This window comes from Zingiber officinale, chromosome 1B (genome assembly GCF_018446385.1).
Source record: "Zingiber officinale cultivar Zhangliang chromosome 1B, Zo_v1.1, whole genome shotgun sequence".
Taxonomy (NCBI): Eukaryota; Viridiplantae; Streptophyta; class Magnoliopsida; order Zingiberales; family Zingiberaceae; genus Zingiber; species Zingiber officinale.
Genome location: NC_055986.1, coordinates 84,405,918 through 84,426,693, shown reverse-complemented (window position 1 = coordinate 84,426,693; position 20,776 = coordinate 84,405,918). Strand labels below are relative to the sequence as shown.

Below are 20,776 nucleotides of genomic sequence, written 5' to 3'. Positions count from 1 at the left end.
AGGTAGAGAATGTCGTTTGCTTCCATTGAGTTTAACCGTCATATCATTTTCACTTTAACAAACAGTCATCTTGACTTTGGCCGCTCCGTTAACTTTTGGACTCATTTGTTACATCCCGTATTACCTATAAAACGATTGATTTGAAAAAAAAAAAAAAAAAAAAATCAAACGGATGTTTGTCAAATTAGTGATTCACTGGAAAATGATAGGATTTGGTAGAATTAATTGACCGCGCAACCAACGGGCGAACTAGCTACCTTTTGGTAATTAATTTTATCATCAGTAAATTGCAAGTAATAGAAATTAGTGTGGATTATTTGATCGAGATAAATATTCAAAATCCAAAACATTTTTTGGTTCTGCCAAAGAAGCGGAACAATTGTTTATACTCAGATTGCATCGTCTCTTTTGCAAAATCAAAGGCAGAAGAAGCAATACGATCCAAACAGGCCGCATCAATTCAACTCCAACTCTGTATCAATCACGTCTCTGTGCTGTTATTTGTCTTGCGACAATTCAAACGGACCTCCCCTTCCGTTCCACCCAGCACCCCAACATTCCCAAGCCTCACCATGGACGCCGAGAATTGCTTCATGAACAGCGACTGATCCTCCACGTACCTCACGACGAGCTTCTCAGTGAGGTCAGTGAAGGCCAGGTCCTGGTCCAGCCCCAGCAGCACCTTCTGCTCCAGCACGCCGCGGTAGAACGAGTTTCCGAAGGAAGAAGACGAGTTGGACTCTGGGTTCATGAACTGCTTCGGGTCTCTGGTCACGTTGTCGAAGGTGATGACTTGAGGAGGGCACTTCTGCTGCAGGGACTCGAGTGTAGCCGGGTCGATTCTCGGATCGGCAAAGCCGGTGTTCTTGAAGTTGTAAAGCCGGCCGATGAAGAAGACGCAGTGGCAGAAACCGATGCTGTGAGCTCCTGAAAGAATTAAACATCAGATCAACCCAACAAGGAGAGTTACGTTCTTACTGAGTCGATAACAGCTAGCTAGAACTGACCTAGCAACGCGGTGAGGTCGACCAAGGTCAGATTGATCCTCTCAAACGCAGCTTGGGCAGCCTCCACGGAGAAGGAAGGCGTTGGGAGACGCACGTCCGCCATCGTCGACACTAGCCCATCCCTCCTCCCCGTCGGAAGCTCATACTCTTCTCCCCCGACCAGTGCGACGCCGTCTCTCGCCGCCAGCGCAATTATATCCGCGCACGACACCACGCCGTGGCATTCCGCCTCCAGCGCCGCCTTCGCGTCGTCGATCAAGTCCAGTCCACGTATCGTCAGGTTGGGCGGCGCCTCCTTCTCTGCCACGTTGTCGTCGGTGCTATCGAGCAGGATCGAAGCATCGCATCCCTGCAGCGGCCGTTGAATTCCGCAGATTAAAAAGAAGGCAGACACAGATTTAGCAGCTAAGTATTATAACATACTTGGATAAAACAGTCATGGAAATGGAGACGGAGAAGGCCGGCGGAGATCGAGGGGTCTCGATGGAAGTAGTCGAGGACTACTTGCTTCACGATGAGCTCGGCTCGGGGGCAGGATTCCCTGTAGAAATCTAGTCGCAGCGAGGAGGAAGCGATCGCTGGACGAGTTAGAAAGGGAAGTAACAGTAAGAACAGAGGAAAGCAGAGTGGTGCCATGGCAAGCGTCGAGCTGAAGGTGGAAGTCACGTGTTCGATTCATGGACTCCATTTTTACATTGTTCGAAGCGTATTTTAAGCTTCTGGGGGTGTGCGTGTGCCAGTTCAGTGACGGAGAAGCGTGCCGTGTAATGAATATAATTGAATATAATTCCGAGTTTTCCGATGGTTTTGACTGTTTTTTTTTTATGATCCGTGAGGTTAAATTAATTAATTGGGACTTTTACGAGTTCATTGGCGGTGGTGAATCTGTGACCTCGATTGGTGGGTGAACGCAGCTATTTTAAGTTTTGCCTGCTGTGCTTATTAATGGCTCATTCGGTTGAGGTTTCGTCGTTGACTTTTACGTGAAAAACTTTCAAAAATTTGTGTCGCGAGATGGTGATGCTTTCAGCGTCCAGCAATCTGCGTCACCACCGCAGTGGACATGGTTGGCCTCTCAGTCGAGTCCTGCACACGCAGCAAACCCAATCTGAAACCACCTTAAAATTCCCCACGTGGTAATCCCCACCCAGACTTGGTCCACCATCTCCATCGCTTTGCCTCCCTTCCGTTTCTCCGATATCTGTTAAGTCATGATACATCAAATATCGAAGACAAAAAGCCCGAAGAAAATCAAATGGGCTCACATTGCTCAAGATGTCTTTACCAATGGCAGAGCCAGCCTACCTAGGCCGATCCAGAGTTGTGGACTATGAGCGTTCATCTTGGGCTGGTTCCTCTTTCTCATGTTTTTTTTTTCTCCCATCATAAATTCAAATTTGTCCCTTTTTATCAGGCCTTGAGCAACGAGATCAAATCTTCTGTCCCCAAATTTCTCTATCCCCGTATCTCCTTGCCGATCGGACGGATCAGATTACATCTCAAGGATACCTTACACATCACGAGGATACTGCACACATCTTAAAGATATCATGATGTCTTAAGATGTAATCTGGTCCGTCCGATCGACAAGAGACACGGGGACAGATAAATTTAGGGACAGAAGATTTGATCTGTTGAGCAACTGCCCGAGTAGAGGTTTAAACGTGGCTCCGTTCATTTCGATGTTTCTTCTTTTTGCCACCTTGAACGTGGCTCCGCCCTTGGTCTTCATCAATTTTTGAATTATAGGAATTGCAGTTCTTTTATCCAGTAATATGGTGATGATGAGAAGCCCCATCCTGTTATCACGATGGAGATCAAAATCAAGACGGTTAATGCGTATAGACATCAGTCGGTCGGACGAAGCATATCGCGATCGGGAGGAAGGATCTGATCACCGTCGCCCTCGACACGAGGAGCATTCAAACATCCGACGCTCAAAGGAAAACGATGTGCAGATATCGAGCCGAGCGGCTACCCCGCTCGGCCAGACAGTGAGGCATGGCATCAACAAAATTCAACTCCGGCCGAGCAGCTCCTCCGCTCGGCCTAACGGCAGACTCGATATCAACCGAGCACACGGACTTCCGGCTGAGCGGCCATCCCGCTCAGCCCGACGACAAATTACAAGGATAGTGGATTTCTGGCCGAGCGGCTATCCCGCTCGCCCTGACAGCAGACAATACACGGGCAATGGACTTTCGGCCGAGCGGCTATCCCGTTCGGCCCAACAACAGACAGCACATGGACAGTGGAGTTCCGGCCGAGCGGCTATTCTGCTCGGCCAAGTAACAGACACAACAGAATATCTTTCGACATCCTTTTAGGAATTAGTGTCGTTGACAAGCGGCTTGATCAGACAGAGGATCGTACGGCGGAAGCTTCCGCTATCACTTCAGAGATATGCTCGGCCCATTATGGTACTGTGTGATGGACACTTTATTGACACGTATTTACAGGAAAAGCTTTGAGATGCGTGCTCACCTTGGGAAACATGCACGCACGCTTCCGGAGCTCTATATAAAGACGGGACCAAGCATCGGCGAAGATACGCGTTACATGTGATAGTTATTGTAAAATACCGGAAAAGGATAGATAATAATAAGGGAATTTTTTGAAATTTTTCGGAGCTCGTATGGACGAGTTAATGGGGATAAAAACGGGGCCCGGGAAAGCCTGTTTAGGCTACCCCATTTTAACGAGGAAAAGTTTTCTTTTCCTTTTTATTTCTTTTTCTTCTTTTCTTTAATTGTTTTTCTCCTTCTCCGTGCGCGTGGCCGACGCCGATCCCCGCCGAAGACCTCTCGTGCCCTAACCGCTCAAGGCGGTTCTTCTCCTCCTCTCCTTCTACTTCTTCTCCCAAAACCCGATCCTCTCCTTTTCTCCCTCGTGCGCACGCCCTCACCCCCTCTGCCGTCGACGACGAGAGCCATCTCTCCTCTCCCCTGGTCGACGCCGATACCGACCGCCTCCTCCTCTTCTCCGAGCCTGATCTTCCCCTCTCTTCCGAGCCGCGCCGCCCGATCCCTTCTCCTCCTGTGTCGCTGACGTTTTCTCCTTGCCGGCACTTGACCGCCGCCCTTCCATCTTCAGATCTATGCGCCGACGTCGATCCACCTCCGCCGGCCACCGGTTCTACCTAGCGCCGGCCAAACTCCTCTGCCCTAGTTTGTATTCGGCGCCACTACCGTCTCTTGACCCGAACCAGCGCTGTTGTCGCCTGTGCCCTAGCGTCGGCGGCTAAGTTCATCTGTGCCCTAGATCCGATCTGCTCATCTCCGGTTACTCAGGTCAGTGACTCCACCTGGGTTTTTATTTCAGCAACTTCATGGGCTGTGAGGCTACAAATGAGTGTTCGGGTGTGGTATTGATGTGGTTTGATCTGTCTACTCAGTTTCGGTGATATTGTTCGCCATCTATTCGGAGCATCAGTTGTTATCACCGGCTGTACACCATCTCCGATTGTAGGACACTAGCGATCCCCTTGAAGGTTAGTGAGTATTGGCTTAAATTGTATTGTTAAACAGATATGGAATCTAGGTAAGATGTAGGGTAACAGATCCTTGTTGCAGATGAGAAGTGTTAGTAAGAATTGTTAACTTGGATTCATGTGTAGGTTTTAATGTAATCGAGTAGTGGAATGATTAGGGTTTTACCCTAAATTGATTTAGAAGATTTTATTTAGCTATTTGTATAATTTGTAGCTAAATAAAAATGTGCATTATATGGTTGACACAGGACTTTGATGTGAGACGAGTATCTCAATTATCGGATTGGACCTTTTCGATTGGAGGTGGGCACTTTGACTTTATGTCATTTGATATGCATAATAATGTTTTTAACAAATAGCAATGATTGTGTTTCTTATTTGCTTCGGTTGATCACTACCTGATCTGTTACATGCTTGTTTGTTTATTTTCTATGCACTCCATGTTAGTGTTTACCTGATTATACCTATTTATAGAGGTAGTGCCACAGCCATGTTATTTATCATGTTCAGGACCTAGGATTTTTGGTACTTTATCTGGTCTGTGTACCTTGATTTGATCCATTGTCCTATGGTACACATTTTATATTTATGTATGCATATTGCTATGTTATTCATGATATTGCCATGTTTAGTGTCATGCATCATCCCGCATGATTGCATGTTGTGCGATAGTTTGCTCCATTATTGTCGAGCACATCGCCAGTTACATGTATCTGTACACACCACCACTCATGGGTTAGTGGTATATCAGACAGGTGTGTTGCAGTTTTACTGTTTGGCTCCGTTGGTCTGGTGACTCAGCGTGGTAGCCGGCAAACGGTTCTGCTCTATTTGGCTCCGCTGGTTTAGTGTAGCAGCGTGGTAGCCGGCAGGCAGTTGGACTCTGTTTGGCTCCATTGGTCCGCTCATGGGTAGTGTGACGCAGCGTGGTAGCCGGCAAAGATTACTCCCCGTCATCGTGTACCGGGAGATGAGAGCATTGAGCTCTCCCATTTATGATTTGGGGTAGGAGGATAGGTGTACTCCGACAGCATCCCATCCACTCGGTCACTCATCAGGAGTAGTGATGTCAGAGTGCACGGTTGTCACAGCCCTACCCACTCGGTCTCACCATTGTGTGTGAGATGGCTGACTGGCGTCAGGGGTGACCATGACATTGGCATCATATGCATGATGCATTTATTACTTGTGTTTGTTGCATTTACTTGCTGCATTTATATGGATGCATATGATTGACATGCATACAGGATTATGACACTTTTGGTCTGACGACCCTATTGTCCTTATACCTTGGTCCTGATTAGTACAGTTTTCTCCTGCTTTATTCAGTTGCATTTATCCTTCTTGTATCCGGAGACTGTACGCATGATTAGTGATGATTGTTATTTTTCTTTATTATGCATATCAGTTGATACCCGCTGAGTGTTGGACTCACACCCTCCTCCGTTGTTATTTTCAGGTTGATGCTGTCCGGAGGGTTCTAGTCGCTAGTCCCTTGCAGTCCACGAAGACGAGTGTTGCTCTTTTAGTTCGTTTTTCTTGTTTAGACTGTGTTTAGACTTATTCTTCTTTTGACATCTGTACTTGTATTAGTTTACTTTTGGATATTGCCTATGAGTTTTATTGGATTTGTTTTACTACACGCCTGCCTAGACAACAGAAGAGGTAAGTTGATTTTATCGTCGGATTTGAGCTTTATGAGTGTAGTGGAGTAGAAATATGTTTTGTATTTTATGGGTGTAGTTGAGTAGGGTTGTTTTTGAGTCTAAGTATTACTGTGCTAGTTTGTTAACTATTAAACTGCGTGGATGTCTATGTGTTGTACTTATATTATTGTTATTGTTCTGGCCGTGTTGGCCGATGTATATGTGGCCCAGAGGGAATTGTAGAAAAGTTTCATATTGTTACCCATATAGGGGAGATGCTGTCGAAATTTCTTCGGACAGGAACTCCCCCGGGGCGTGACAATTTATTTGGTATCAGAGCACAAGTTATACGATCCTTTGTTTTTATATTTTGGATATTTGGGATAACCTAATACCAATTTATTTGGTATCAGAGCGCCAAGTTGGCGATATTTGTTTGATTTTCGTGTTACGAATTTTCGAGATTTAGCTGATACCAATTTATTGGTATCAGAGTAGGTTATGATACCTGCTTTTGGTATTCTAGATTTTTGGGTTAGCCTAAGTTTGCGAGTTAAACTGGGTAGTTATTTTGGATTGCACGGATTTTCCATTATGTATATGTTTTGGACTTCCGTTTCGGATTTATATGGATTTCCGGTGATTTTCTTGTAAGGAATTCCGAGGTCAATTTGGGGACTGGACAGCGACGGAACATCTCCAGACAGCAAATATGTATGATATTTATTTTATAATGGTTATACTTGTAGTAATATCTGTGGTATAACTTAACAGATATGAGGAGATCTACATGTATTACTGCGAGACATGGTGCTGGACGGCCACGTACGAGGACCCTGGGATCTCTGGACTTACCAGAGATGCCTACTGTTGTAGAGCCTGTTAGTCAGGGACAGACTGCGGGCGCATCGGGCTCTTAGACCCCGATGGCTCCTTTAGAGGTACCTACCTCGGCTGCACCGACTGTATCCACCCCTACCGTATTTACGGTACCACCAAGGGTACCATTGGCATATCCGACACCTGCTCCAGCGCAGCCTACGGCGTACCCGGCACCACCGCCACCTGGACCTACTGTGTACCCAACACCAGTGGCACCTGTGCCCCCAGTACCTACTGTATACCCCGCAGCACCTGCACCAGCGATACCAGTTGCTCCACATCCGGTACCACTACTTACCGTACATCCAGCCGCGGCCACCTATTCTGACCCTGCAGTGCCACCGGCGGCATATGCTCCAGTCTATGCTGCCGCACCGGGAGTACCTCCTCCGGTCTATTCAACGGTACCACCTATAGCACCAGCTCCAGTGGTTCCGCCAGTTCAGGCAGCCGTTCCGACACATCTCACTGGCATTGTCATCGCACGAGCTCGGATCCCAGCATTAGCAGAGTCGATGAATAGTCGATTTACACTCTTCCGGGGAAACCTTGATCCGAGTGTGGCCCTATCATGGATAGAGACTATGGAGAGTACTTTCTTCTATATGGCTTGCTCCGAGTGGGAGAAAGCAGAGCTGGCTGCTTTTCACTTACGGGGTGCGGCCGACACTTGGTGGGTTACTTAGCGTTCCATCATCGGCGAGCAGAACATCACTTGGGTCATATTCAGAGAGGCTTTTGAGAGCCGCTTCTTTCCACGAGCTTATCAGATGGCTCACCGGTAGGATTTCCTGAGTCTGCGACAGAACAATCGGTCGGTGACAGAATATAATGCAGACTTTGACAGATTAGCCCGATTTTGTCCAGAACTAGTTACTGAGGACAGTTCACGTATGCAGCAGTTCATTCAGGGGCTGGATGGACATTTGCAAGTAAGGCTTGTTGGTCTTGGTTGCGCATCTTATTTAGAGACGTTGGACAGAGCCCTCATGATTGAGACAGCTCAGCAGAGAGCGTTTCCGGACAGAAAAAGGAAGCAGCCTGGTCAGACGTCTGGACAGATCCAGCAGCCACAGGCTACACAGCAGCAGAGCAGTCGCAGTAGACCAGGTCAGGGTACTTCTGGGGTATTTCGTAGGCCTCAGAAATCAGGGCAGTCTTCCTCAAGACGTTTCCGGTCTCCACAGCAGAACCGGAAACAACCCGCCAGCGAAATTCGCTGTTTCAGATGTGGGTCCAGAGATCACATCACCTCAGCCTGCTCTCTGGGACAGTCAGTTTGCTTTCATTACAAACTGCCTGGGCACCAGAGCCGAGATTGTCCGCAGAAGACTCAGCATATGACTTCCGGAGGGTCTGGTCATGGAGGATAGTTTAGTCAGTCCGGAACTTATCGAGGAGGGCGAAGGTCCCAACCTTCGCATGGCCAGCAGCGGATTCCTCCCCCTACAACAGCTGCATTTGGCATGCTTGGACAGGAGTTCCCCAGTACTCCCATAGTACCCTAGAGCTCCGTTCTGGTACCTCATTATCTGACTCAGGGGCAGTATCAGCTGCAGCCTCAGCCCCTATCTTAGTATCAGATGCAGTCCCAGCCATCGGTACAGTATCAGTCGCCGCCCTCTCAGACTTCTCTGGTGCAGTATCCAATACCGCTTCAGTGGCAAGCTCCTATCCAGACGCAACAGTCGCAGGCAGCGTTACCACCTCTTCCTCCGCCAGAGACTGGGCGTATTCATGCGATCACCCGAGAGGATGCGGAGCGAGCCGACAGATCCATTTTTCGCGGTACGATTTCTATTTATGCCCTATCTGCAGATATACTGATAGATACTGGTAGCTCGCATTCATTTATATCCTATACCTTTATACGGGAGATTAATAGATTACCCACTATTAGACTGCAGCGACTGACCATTTCTCTACCGTCCGGTGATACATTGAATGTCACCCAGGAGGTCAGAGGTTGCCCGTTAGATTTTGGCAACATGATACTTACGGTAGATCTTTTTGTTAGTTAGAGCCCTAGAGCCAATCATTTGATGATTGTATGGACTCATGTATATCATATTCTTGTATATTAATAAAGGCATTTGTTTGGTTATTATACTTATTTATATTAGTGCCAAATAGACTAAGTATAATAGCGTCCTTGAGTAGAAGGTTCTTACCTATATCAATCGATTGGTTGAATCGATAGTAAGATGATATAGGGAACACTACTCTAAATCATTCCTAGTCGAGTATTAACATTCAGGGACAATGTTAATACAATAAGACTAGCATGTAGGTTAGCTCGATGACTTGATCTCACAAGTCATGGATATAGAGATATCAAGCTGACACATGGGTATGCATTAGAGAATGTATACTGAATGACCCGCCATGAGAAAGTATCATGGATCGTTATATGAGTGTCATATACTTTCTCATGTGGCTATTAGTATGACTATTAGTCCTTAGACCTGAAGTCACCATGGATCCCTACATAAGGAGTTATGTACTTTGGTTTCGTCAAACGTCACCCGTAATCGGGTAAAGGCGATTACTGGGTATATAACGAATTATGTAGAGGGATGTGAGTGATGTAGATGGGATCTATCCCTCCCATATGACGGGAGCGACATCGGTATTCTTGATAGAGTGAGACCACTAAGTGCATGGCCATGCCCAAATGAGTCAACATTAGATGTTGAGCTCATTTGATCGAGTGAGTCTACTTGGAGTTCAAGATTTAGATTGATTAGAGGATGACACGGTCTATGCCTCATATTGATCAATCTAGATGTCTAGGATAGAAGGACACTTGTCATATATTGTGAGGAGTCACAATTAGTAGTCACAAGGTGATGTCGGATCTCGACATTCTTGTAACTTGGGTAGTAATGATGTGTTGCTAGATACCGCTCATTACTTATGCTCCTAAATAAGTTTAGGGCATTGCCAACTTTACAAGAACCTATAGGGTCACACACTAAGGACAATTAGATGGAGATTTGGTTCATATGATGAACCAAGAGGATTAGATTTATTTGATGAATCATATTGGATTAAGAGTAATCCAAATTAGGCTAATTGAGTTGTACTCAAGTTGATTCATGTATTCAATGAGTCTAATTTAGATTATGACTCATTAAATCAACTTAATTTAATGAATTAGATTCATTATATTAAGTTGGCTTGAATCATATGGTTGGATTAGATCAACCATGAGAGAGATTTGATCAAGTTTGACTTGATTTGAGAGGAAGAGAAAAAGTTATGTTTGACTTGACTTTTTGCCACATCACTAGTGAGTTGGCAAGATGTGGACCAATAGATTGCTCCACATCATCAATGTGTCCCACCTCATGGAGGTTACAAGCCTCCATAGCATTTAATGTGGCCGGCCCACATTAAATGAGGAGGTTACACTTGTTGCCATGTCATTTAGTGAGGTGGCAAGATGTGGACCAATAGTGTTGATCCACATCATCCTAGAGTGCCACCTCATGGGGGTTACAACTCTTTAATGGCTCCACATTAATTGCATTTAATGTGGAAATGGGAGTTAGACATGAGAAGGTGGCCGTCCACTTGAATGAGGAGAATAATTTTCATTTTGAAAATTATTCCATCATTCATTCCTTCTTCTTCCTCCTAGAGTTCTTCTTGCTCTCTCCCTCTCCTCCTTCCTTGGCCGAACCACATAGGTGCTAGCACACCTTGGTTTTTGGTCACCTCCATCTAGTGTATCCGTGTGGATACTTCTAGAGGACCGTGCGCTTGACGGTCTTGAGATCCGGCACCATTTGGACGAGCGGGATTCGCGTGGGGCGCGCATCAAGGGTAATGATCTTAACTTTAGTGTAGATCTAAAGTTTTTACAAACTCGTACAAGAAAAAGGTTTTTTTCGAAAAATTTTGTTTACGAATCTTTGCACGAGATCCATGGCTTTGGGTGACTCGGGGTTTCCGCGACGCGAAAAAGCGGTTTTAGAGCCCCGATGCAAAGACTTGTACGAGTTCGTTTGTATTTTTATGAAAAATATACCTTCTGTGATGTTCTGTAAACATGAAGGTTTTAGAGGTTTTGTGAGTAATTTTTCCGTAGAAGCGAAGCGCAAGTGTCTCTGCAATTGTGGGCTTCGGCTACCGGAAGGTTTTCTTTTAAACGGCTTCGTTTTGCCCCAAATCCGTTTGGGACAGCGGGGTCGGGTGTCATTAGATCACAAAGGAGCAACTCACGATGGTTAGATCGTGGGTAGGGGCATAGCCCCTAACCCCGCAAGGGAATTTGCTTCGCGATTGCACCTGCCGGGAAGATTTTTCCGAAACGGCAATGTCTCGACCCAAATCGTTTTGGGACAGCGAGTTTAGGCACTGTTGGATCTCAAAGGAACCCTCGCGATGGTTAGATCGCGGGTAGGGGCGCTGCCCCTGGGCCCCGCAAGGGGATCCGTTCCGCGATTGCTAAACGGGACCGCCGGGAAATTTTATTCATAAAATTGTAAAAATTATTTTAAAATTATAGAAAATTATGAAAATATATAATTTTGAATTATATATTAATTTGTGATAGTCATGGCCCAAAATACCCAATAAGATTGATTTGTGTTGTAATTCATAATACGACCTGCGTGGTGTGTGCTGTATTTTTATTTTTTTTTCCACGGCCTGCGTGTCGTGCCTTTCTCTTATTCTAGTTGTAAATTAGATTTAGACTCGAATGTAACTCGAGTTTCAAATTCTAATGTACAAATTGGAGCGGTGGAGGGTCCATACGAGACGGAGTTCCGAGGCGGGCACGAGCAACACAAGGTGGTCAAAGGGAGGAGCTTGGAGAAGCTGTTGACCCTAGGTTGACCATTCGATCTTCTCATTGGCTTGAGAAGATCGTAGTAGGGCCATGACTAAATCACAAATAGATTAATTAATTAATTGTTATGTATCTGATGCATGTTTAATAATTAATTAATTAATTAGTGCCTTAACGATTAGATTAGATCTAAGTCGTGCACATGATGCACCCTTGCGATTAGATTAGATCTAAGTCGTGCACAAGATGCATCCTTCTCGATTAGATTAGATCTAGATCGAACCAACTCTAAATGCCTAACCGTGCCGTGATACCTATCACTACCTCGATCACATGTATTGTTGAATCTGCCAAAGCAGAGCAATACATATTATCTTGGTAGGGTACGGAGGGACAATTTTGGTCGCGCCTATCAACGCATGGGTGAATACAAACTCAATTAGATTGAGTATTCCAAGTTACTCGGTTGGATCGAGTCAACTATAGGCATTCTTCCAATAGTTGGAAAGGTAGGACAAAATCACGTTTATATTAACTCTCGGGCCAAAGCTAACTCGAGTTTTAATATAAATACGGATATTGATTCTATAAACAAGAGTTGCATAGAGATGTAATTGGTAATCGTTACCTATCGATCATACTAAGCCTTGGGCGTATTAGCCAAAGCTAACTCAAGGGTTAGTATGATGTGGATCTTGTCCCATAAGAATTATAGAATTCAGTGGGAGCATCATTTAATTAAAGGCCTAATTAAATGATTTTTAAAGAATATGATATTTATTTCTGCATTTATTTCTGTTGTAGAATATCCATGACGTAGAATACGAACACTTTCTCTCTGCGATCTGTCCTTAAGAAGGACAAGCTCAACGGAGCAAATTTCCTGGACTGGTACAGGAACCAGAGAATAGTTCCCACTCAGGAACGTAAACTGTACGTTCTGGAGCAGCCCATTCCGGAGGCTCCTCCTGCCACTGCCTCGCGAGCTGACCGGGATGCTTATAAGAAGCATCAAGATGACGCATTAGATGTGTCCTGTCTAATGCTCGCAACCATGAACTCTGAGCTTCAGAAGCAACATGAGTTGATGGATGCTTACGATATGGTTGCACATCTTCGTCAACTATATCAAGGACAAGCAGGGCACTGGAAGAGGAACTTCACAGGACACCTGGAAGATCTTAACAAGAAGAGAAATAAGATTTCTACTTTAGGTATAAATGTTATAGAAGTCAACCTCTCTATTTCTTCGACGTGGGTATTAGATACCGGATGTGTTTTGCACATTTGTATTAATGTACAAGCACAGAGAAATAGCAGAGCATTGACAAAGGGCGAGATAGACCAACGAGTAGGCAATGGAGCACGGGTTGCTGCTGTTGCTGTAGGGACTTATTTTCTATCTCTGCCCTTTGGGCTTATACTAGAGTTAGACGATTGTTGTTATGTGCCTGCATTGACTAAGAACATTATATCAGTTTCTTGTTTGGACAAGAAAGGATTCTCGTTTATAATAAAGAACAAATGTTGTTCTGTCTATTTAAACGATATGTTCTATTGTAGTGCACCTCTGATGAACGGACTCTATATTCTAGACCTTGAGAGCTCTATTTATAACGTTAGTACTAAGAGGTTCAAATCGAACGATATGAACCACACCTATCTCTGGCACTATCGCTTAGGTCATATAAATGACAAGCGCTTATCCCAGCTCTATAAGGATGGTTTGCTGGACTCATTTGATTTTGAATCATATGAGATATACGAGTCATGCCTACGAGGCAAGATGACCAAGACTCCCTTTAGTGGGCACAACGAGAGAGCAACTGATTTGTTAGGACTCATACATAGTGATGTATGTGGCTCTTTCAATGTTGCTGCTAGAGGCGGTTATAGATACTTCATCACATTTACTGATGACTTCAGTAGATATGGTTATGTGTACTTGATGACACATAAGTCTGAATCCTTTGAAAAGTTCAAAGAATTCAAGAATGAAGTACAGAACCAACTTGGCAAGAGTATTAAGATACTTCGATCAGATCGAGGTGGTGAATACTTAAGCCATGAGTTTCGTGACTATTTAGCTGAGTGTGGGATTCTATCCCAACTCACTCCTCCTGAAACACCACAGTGGAATGGTGTATCCGAAAGGAGGAATCGCACCTTATTAGATATGGTACGATCTATGATGAGTCACACAAATCTTCCGACATACCTTTGGGGCTATGCTCTAGACACGACATCTTTCATTCTCAACCGAGTTCCATCCAAGGCCGTGATAAAGACACCATATAGGATATGGAATGGGAGAAGGAGAAGAGAGAGCACCCAAGGGAGAAGAAGAGTGAATGAATCAATGAGATAAAGTCAATAATTGGTATCAGAGCCTGGACTGTCAGAAGGTTTAACCGCCGACTGTGCACAAGAGCTATGATCTGATTGAACCATGTGGGTATAATATTTACCTCGAACAAAGAAAGGGGGGCTCCTATGTTCGGATCAAGAGGACCAGACACCAGGCAGGAAGTCCTAGTTGCGACTAGGCAAGGAAGTCCTAGTAGGTCGGGTGGACTGAGGGGCAGGAAGACCTGGTGGGTCGAGGATCGGACGTGGGAAGCCTATGGTCCTTTGTTTGAGGGGGGGATTGTTGGGGTTGCAAGGTTGCAAACATAGTCCCATATTGGAAAAACATGGAAAAGATCATGGGTTTATAAGAGAAAAGATATCTCCATTGGCATGAGGCCTTCTGGGGAGAGCCCAAGAGCAAAGCTCCAAGCATACCTTGCAGTTCCTCTTCCAATGCCCGGTCTGACCGCAGTGGAAGTAGGTAGCATCCTTGGCGACCCCTCCTTTAGGCTTCAGTGCCTTGCCTTTGCCCTTGGTTTGGGACTTTCCCTTACCTTTGGGCTTGCCCTAGTATTTCCTTTGGACGATGGATGCCTTTGCCTTTGTCCTTAGTGTGTGATCCTATAGGTTCTTGTAACATTGGCAATGCCCTAAACCTATTTAGGAGCATAAGTAATGAGCGGTATCTAGCAACACATCATTACTACCCAAGTTACAAGAATGTCGAGATCCGACATCACCTTGTGACTACTAATTGTGACTCCTCACAATATATGACAAGTGTCCTTCTATCCTAGACATCCATATATGACTACCCAAGTTACAAGAATGTCGAGATCCGACATCACCTTGTGACTACTAATTGTGACTCCTCACAATATATGACAAGTGTCCTTCCATTCAGAAACGCGGTTTTGACATCCATCTGCCATATCTCATAGTCATGGTAGGCTACAATAGCAAGCTTCTCGGAGCTGGAATCTTCGATTCGATGATGCGATCAAACAGTTTGGTTTCATCAAGAACGAAGATGAGCCTTGTGTCTACAAGAAGGTTGTAGGGGACATAGTTGTCTTCCTCATATTGTATGTGGATGACATACTACTCATTGGGAAGGACATCCCTATGCTTCAGTCTGTCAAGACATGGCTAGGGAGTTACTTCTCAATGAAGGACTTAGGTGAGGCATCCCGCATTCTAGGGATACAGATCTATAGAGATAGATCTAAGAGATTGTTTGGCCTAAGTCAGAGTACATACATTGACAAGGTACTCCTTCGGTTTGCCATGCAGAATTCCAAGAAGGGATTTCTGCCGATGTCACATGGCGTGAGTATTTCGAAGACTCAAGGTCCCTCTTCTAGAGAGGAGAGAGACCGCATGGATCAGATCCCTTATGCCTCAGCCATAGGATCGATCATGTACGTCATGCTGTGTACTCGACCTGATGTCTCGTATGCTTTGAGTATGACGAGCAGATACTAGTCAGATCCAGGTGAAAGTCACTGGATAGTGGTCAAGAATATTCTTAAGTACTTACGAAGGACTAGAGAATATTTCTTGATATATGGAGGCAATGATGAGCTAACTGTAAAGTGTTACAGTGATGCCAGCTTTCAGACCGATCAGGATGATTACCGATCGCAGTCAGGGTTCTTATTTTGCATTAATGGTGGTACTGTCAGCTGGAAGAGTTCGAAGCAGGATATAGTAGCTGATTCTACAACAGAAGCCGAGTATATTGCTGCATCAGAGGCAGCAAAGGAGGCCAACTTGGGGTGGTTCCTAGCATCGCTGACCCAGTTGAGCTCTATTGTGACAACAATGGAGCTATAGCACGGGCGAAGGAACCTCCCTCACACCAGCGGACTAAACTACGACGCTTCCATCTCATTCGAGAGATTATCGATAGAGGAGATGTGAAGATTTCTAGAGAGAGGCTAACATCGCGGATCCCTTGACCAAGGCTTTGTACGGAGGAAGCATGATGGTCACACTAGGTCTTTAGGCCTTAGAGCCTATACTGATTGGTACTAGTGCTAGTGGGAGATTGTTAGTTAGAGCCCTAGAGCCAATCATTTGATGATTATATGGACTCATGTATATCATATTCTAGTATATTAATAAAGGCATTTGTTTGGTTATTATACTTATTTATATTAGTGCCAAATAGACTAAGTATAATAGCGTCCTTGAGTAGAAGGTTCTTACCTATATCAATCGATTGGTTGAATCGATAGTGAGATGATACAGGGAACACTACTCTAAATCATTCCTAGTCGAGTATTAACATTCAGGGACAATGTTAATACAATAAGACTAGCATGTAGGTTAGCTCTATGACTTGATCTCACAAGTCATGGATATAGAGATATCAAGCTGACACATGGGTATGCATTAGAGAATGTATACTGAATGACCCGCCATGAGAAAGTATCATGGATCGTTATATGAGTGTCATATACTTTCTCATGTGGCTATTAGTATGACTATTAGTCCTTAGACCTGAAGTCACCATGGATCCCTACATAAGGAGTTATGTACTTTGGTTTCGTCAAACGTCACCCGCAACTGGGTGAATTATAAAGGCGATTACTGGGTATATAACGAATTATGTAGAGGGATGTGAGTGATGTAGATGGGATCTATCCCTCCCATATGACGGGAGCGACATCGGTATTCTTGATAGAGTGAGACCACTAAGTGCATGGCCATGCCCAAATGAGTCAACATTAGATGTTGAGCTCATTTGATCGAGTGAGTCTACTTGGAGTTCAAGATTTAGATTGATTAGAGGATGACACGGTCTATGCCTCATATTGATCAATCTAGATGTCTAGGATAGAAGGACACTTGTCATATATTGTGAGGAGTCACAATTAGTAGTCACAAGGTGATGTCGGATCTCGACATTCTTGTAACTTGGGTAGTAATGATGTGTTGCTAGATACCGCTCATTACTTATGCTCCTAAATAAGTTTAGGGCATTGCCAACTTTACAAGAACCTATAGGGTCACACACTAAGGACAATTAGATGGAGATTTGGTTCATATGATGAACCAAGAGGATTAGATTTATTTGATGAATCATATTGGATTAAGAGTAATCCAAATTGGGCTAATTGAGTTGTACTCAAGTTGATTCATGTATTCAATGAGTCTAATTTAGATTATGACTCATTAAATCAACTTAATTTAATGAATTAGATTCATTATATTAAGTTGGCTTGAATCATATGGTTGGATTAGATCAACCATGAGAGAGATTTGATCAAGTTTGACTTGATTTGAGAGGAAGAGAAAAAGTTATGTTTGACTTGACTTTTTGCCACATCACTAGTGAGTTGGCAAGATGTGGACCAATAGATTGCTCCACATCATCAATGTGTCCCACCTCATGGAGGTTACAAGCCTCCATAGCATTTAATGTGGCCCACATTAAATGAGGAGGTTACACTTGTTGCCATGTCATTTAGTGAGGTGGCAAGATGTGGACCAATAGTGTTGATCCACATCATCCTAGAGTGCCACCTCATGGGGGTTACAACTCTTTAATGGCTCCACATTAATTGCATTTAATGTGGAAATGGGAGTTAGACATGAGAAGGTGGCCGGCCACTTGAATGAGGAGAATAATTTTCATTTTGAAAATTATTCCATCATTCATTCCTTCTTCTTCCTCCTAAAGTTCTTCTTGCTCTCTCCCTCTCCTCCTTCCTTGGCCGAACCACATAGGTGCTAGCACACCTTGGTTTTTGGTCACCTCCATCTAGTGTGTCCGTGTGGATACTTCTAGAGGACCGTACGCTTGACGGTCTTGAGATCCGGCACCATTTGGACGAGCGGGATTCGCGTGGGGCGCGCATCAAGGGTAATGATCTTAACTTTAGTGTAGATCTAAAGTTTTTACAAACTCGTACAAGAAAAAGGTTTTTTTCGAAAAATTTTGTTTACGAATCTTTGCACGAGATCCATGGCTTTGGGTGACTCGGGGTTTCCGAGACGCGAAAAAGCGGTTTTCGCGGCCCGACGAACCCAACACTTTTAGTATTGGAAATGGTTGATTTTGATATTATTCTTGGCATGGACTGTTTGTCATCATATCATGTCACTGTTGATTGTCAGACGAGGGTGGTCACATTCCGGCCTCCGAACCAACCCTCGTGGAATTTCACTGGCATCAGAGACAACGGCATATCGATCATTTCGACGATTCAGGCTCAGAAGCTGCTGTCACATGACTGTCAGGGTTTTCTGTTATCTTTGATTAGTACTGTGGACAGTAGTAGTTCGCAGCTCTCCGACGTTCCGGTGGTCTGAGAGTACCCAGATGTATTCCCAGAGGAGCTACCAGGTCTGCTTCCAAGGAGGCAAGTGGAGTTTGCTATTGAGCTGATTCCGGGGACCGCATCGGCATCGAAAGCTCCTTATCATATGGCACCAAAAGAGTTGAACGAGCTGAAGGTTCAACTTCAGGAGCTTTTAGACAGGGGATTTATTCGCCCTAGTGTTTCTCCATGGGGTTATCCGGTATTATTTGTCAAGAAAAAGGATGGTACTCTGAGGTTATGTATTTACTACAGACAGCTGAATGTAGTGACAGTCAGAAATAAATATCCTTTACCACGGATTGAGGATTTGTTTGATCAGCTCAGAGGTACATCAGTGTATTCTAAGATTGATCTATGGTCCGGATATCATCAGCTGAGAGTACGAGATTCTGATATCCAGAAGACAGCATTTCGCACCAAATACGGTCATTATGAGTTTTTGGTAATGCCATTTGGGCTTACCAATGCTCCAGCGGTGTTTATGGACTTGATGAACCACGTCTTTCTGGAGTATCTTGATCAGTTTGTTATCATTTTCATCGATGACATATTGGTTTACTCGCATTCCGAGAAGGAGCATGCACAACATCTTCGTATAGTCTTGGAGACTCTTCGACGACATCAGCTGTACGCGAAGTTCAGCAAGTGTGCATTCTGGTTATCCTCAGTTGGTTTTCTGGGACATGTGGTCTCGAGCAGAGGTATTTCAGTAGACCCTCAGAAGATCGAGGCTGTCACTAGTTGGGAGCAGCCGAAATCAGTACAGGAGATCCGCAGTTTTCTGCGACTAGCAGGATATTACCGACGTTTTGTCGAGGGTTTCTCGCGTATTGCTATGCCGCTGACACGTCTTACCAGGAAAGGCGTGAAGTTCACGTGGTCCGAGGATTGCAAGACCAGCTTTCAGGAGCTGAAGCGGAGATTAGTGTCGGCTTCAGTGTTAGTTTTACCTTCTGGAGAGGATGGATTTGTACTCTACACCGACGCGTCTCTTCAAGGTTTGGGCATTGTTCTGATGCAGCACGGCAGGGTAATCTCCTATGCCTCTCGACAGTTGAAGAAGCATGAGAAGAACTACCCAGTTCATGATCTAGAGTTAGCTGCCATCATCTTTGCTCTGAAGCTTTGGCGACATCATTTATACGGCATTACATTTGAGATTCTCACTGATCATAAAAGTCTCAAATATATTTTTACTCAGAAGGAGCTTAATCTCCGACAAAGGAGATGGATGGAGTTCCTGAAAAATTATGATTGTATCATTAGCTACCACCCGAGGAAAGCTAATGTGGTTGCCGATGCACTCAACAGGAAGTCCAGAGGGACTTTGGCTTGCCACCGAGTTTCAGTTACGGACTTGGTTCAGGGTTTCTCCGAGTTAGACCTTGAGGAGCAGGGACATACAGAGCAGGGTATTCTTGTTACCATGGTTGCTCAGTCGTCGATCAGGACGAGGATCCGAGAGGCCCAGGCTAGTGATCAACATTTGCAGTTCATTGGCAGCCAGATAGCTTCCGAGCAGCAGATCGAGTTCACACGAGACGAGGAGGGTATTATATACTTCCGAGGCAGATTATACGTACCTCAGTTTCATTCGGTCTTACAAGAGCTACTTTAGGAGGCTCATCGCTCTCGATTTGCGATCCATCCAGGCGGGACCCGCATGTATCGAGATTTGAGGTGTTCCTAATGGTGGAACGGTATGAAGAAAGACTGTTAGGACCAAAAGTAGCTAGAGGGGGGGGGGGGTGAATAGCTCGTCGCGTGCTCGTTGCTCGGCGTTGCTCGTTTCTTCTAAGATGTGCAGCGGAAAATACAGAAACAAATCACACAACGCTAACAAGGTTGGTTTACTTGGTATCCACCTCACAAGAGGTGACTAGTCCAAGGATCCTCACCACGCACGCACCCTCCACTATGAAAACACTCCTTTTCGGTAACTACCGAGGGCGGAGAAGCCCTACAAGACTCTCAGTACAAGAAGAAAGGAAAGGGAAACAAAACACAAGCGCAAAGCTTACAATGAGTACAGAAAACCCTAACCCTAGCTTCTCTTCTTGCCTTTGATCCGCCTCTTGACTTGGAAAGCTTCCAAGATCCTTCAAGAACTGGCGATCTGATCTTTGAGAGTGCTGTGGAGAAGTTGGCGAGAGATCTGGAGTGAATCGGTTAAGAGATGCCGCAGCCATCGCACGCCTGCAGCTTAAATCGACGCCAACGGTCGGAACCCGATCGATTCAAATGTTCCCAATCGATCGGGGAGGCTTTGGATC

The 20,776-nt window shown here is 44.9% G+C and overlaps 1 protein-coding gene across 1 annotated transcript; it reads right to left on the bottom strand.

The window, feature by feature from the left end:
* Positions 1-481: 481 nt before the first annotated feature.
* On the bottom strand, positions 482-1,643 carry LOC122039480 (peroxidase 57-like). Its single transcript, XM_042599119.1, has 3 exons — positions 1,431-1,643; positions 1,008-1,356; positions 482-927 (listed from the first exon to the last, which is right to left on the bottom strand). Exons 1-3 carry the CDS (start codon positions 1,641-1,643, stop codon positions 482-484), a joined length of 1,008 nt encoding a protein of 335 aa, XP_042455053.1.
* Between the last annotated feature and the right edge of the window lie 19,133 nt (positions 1,644-20,776).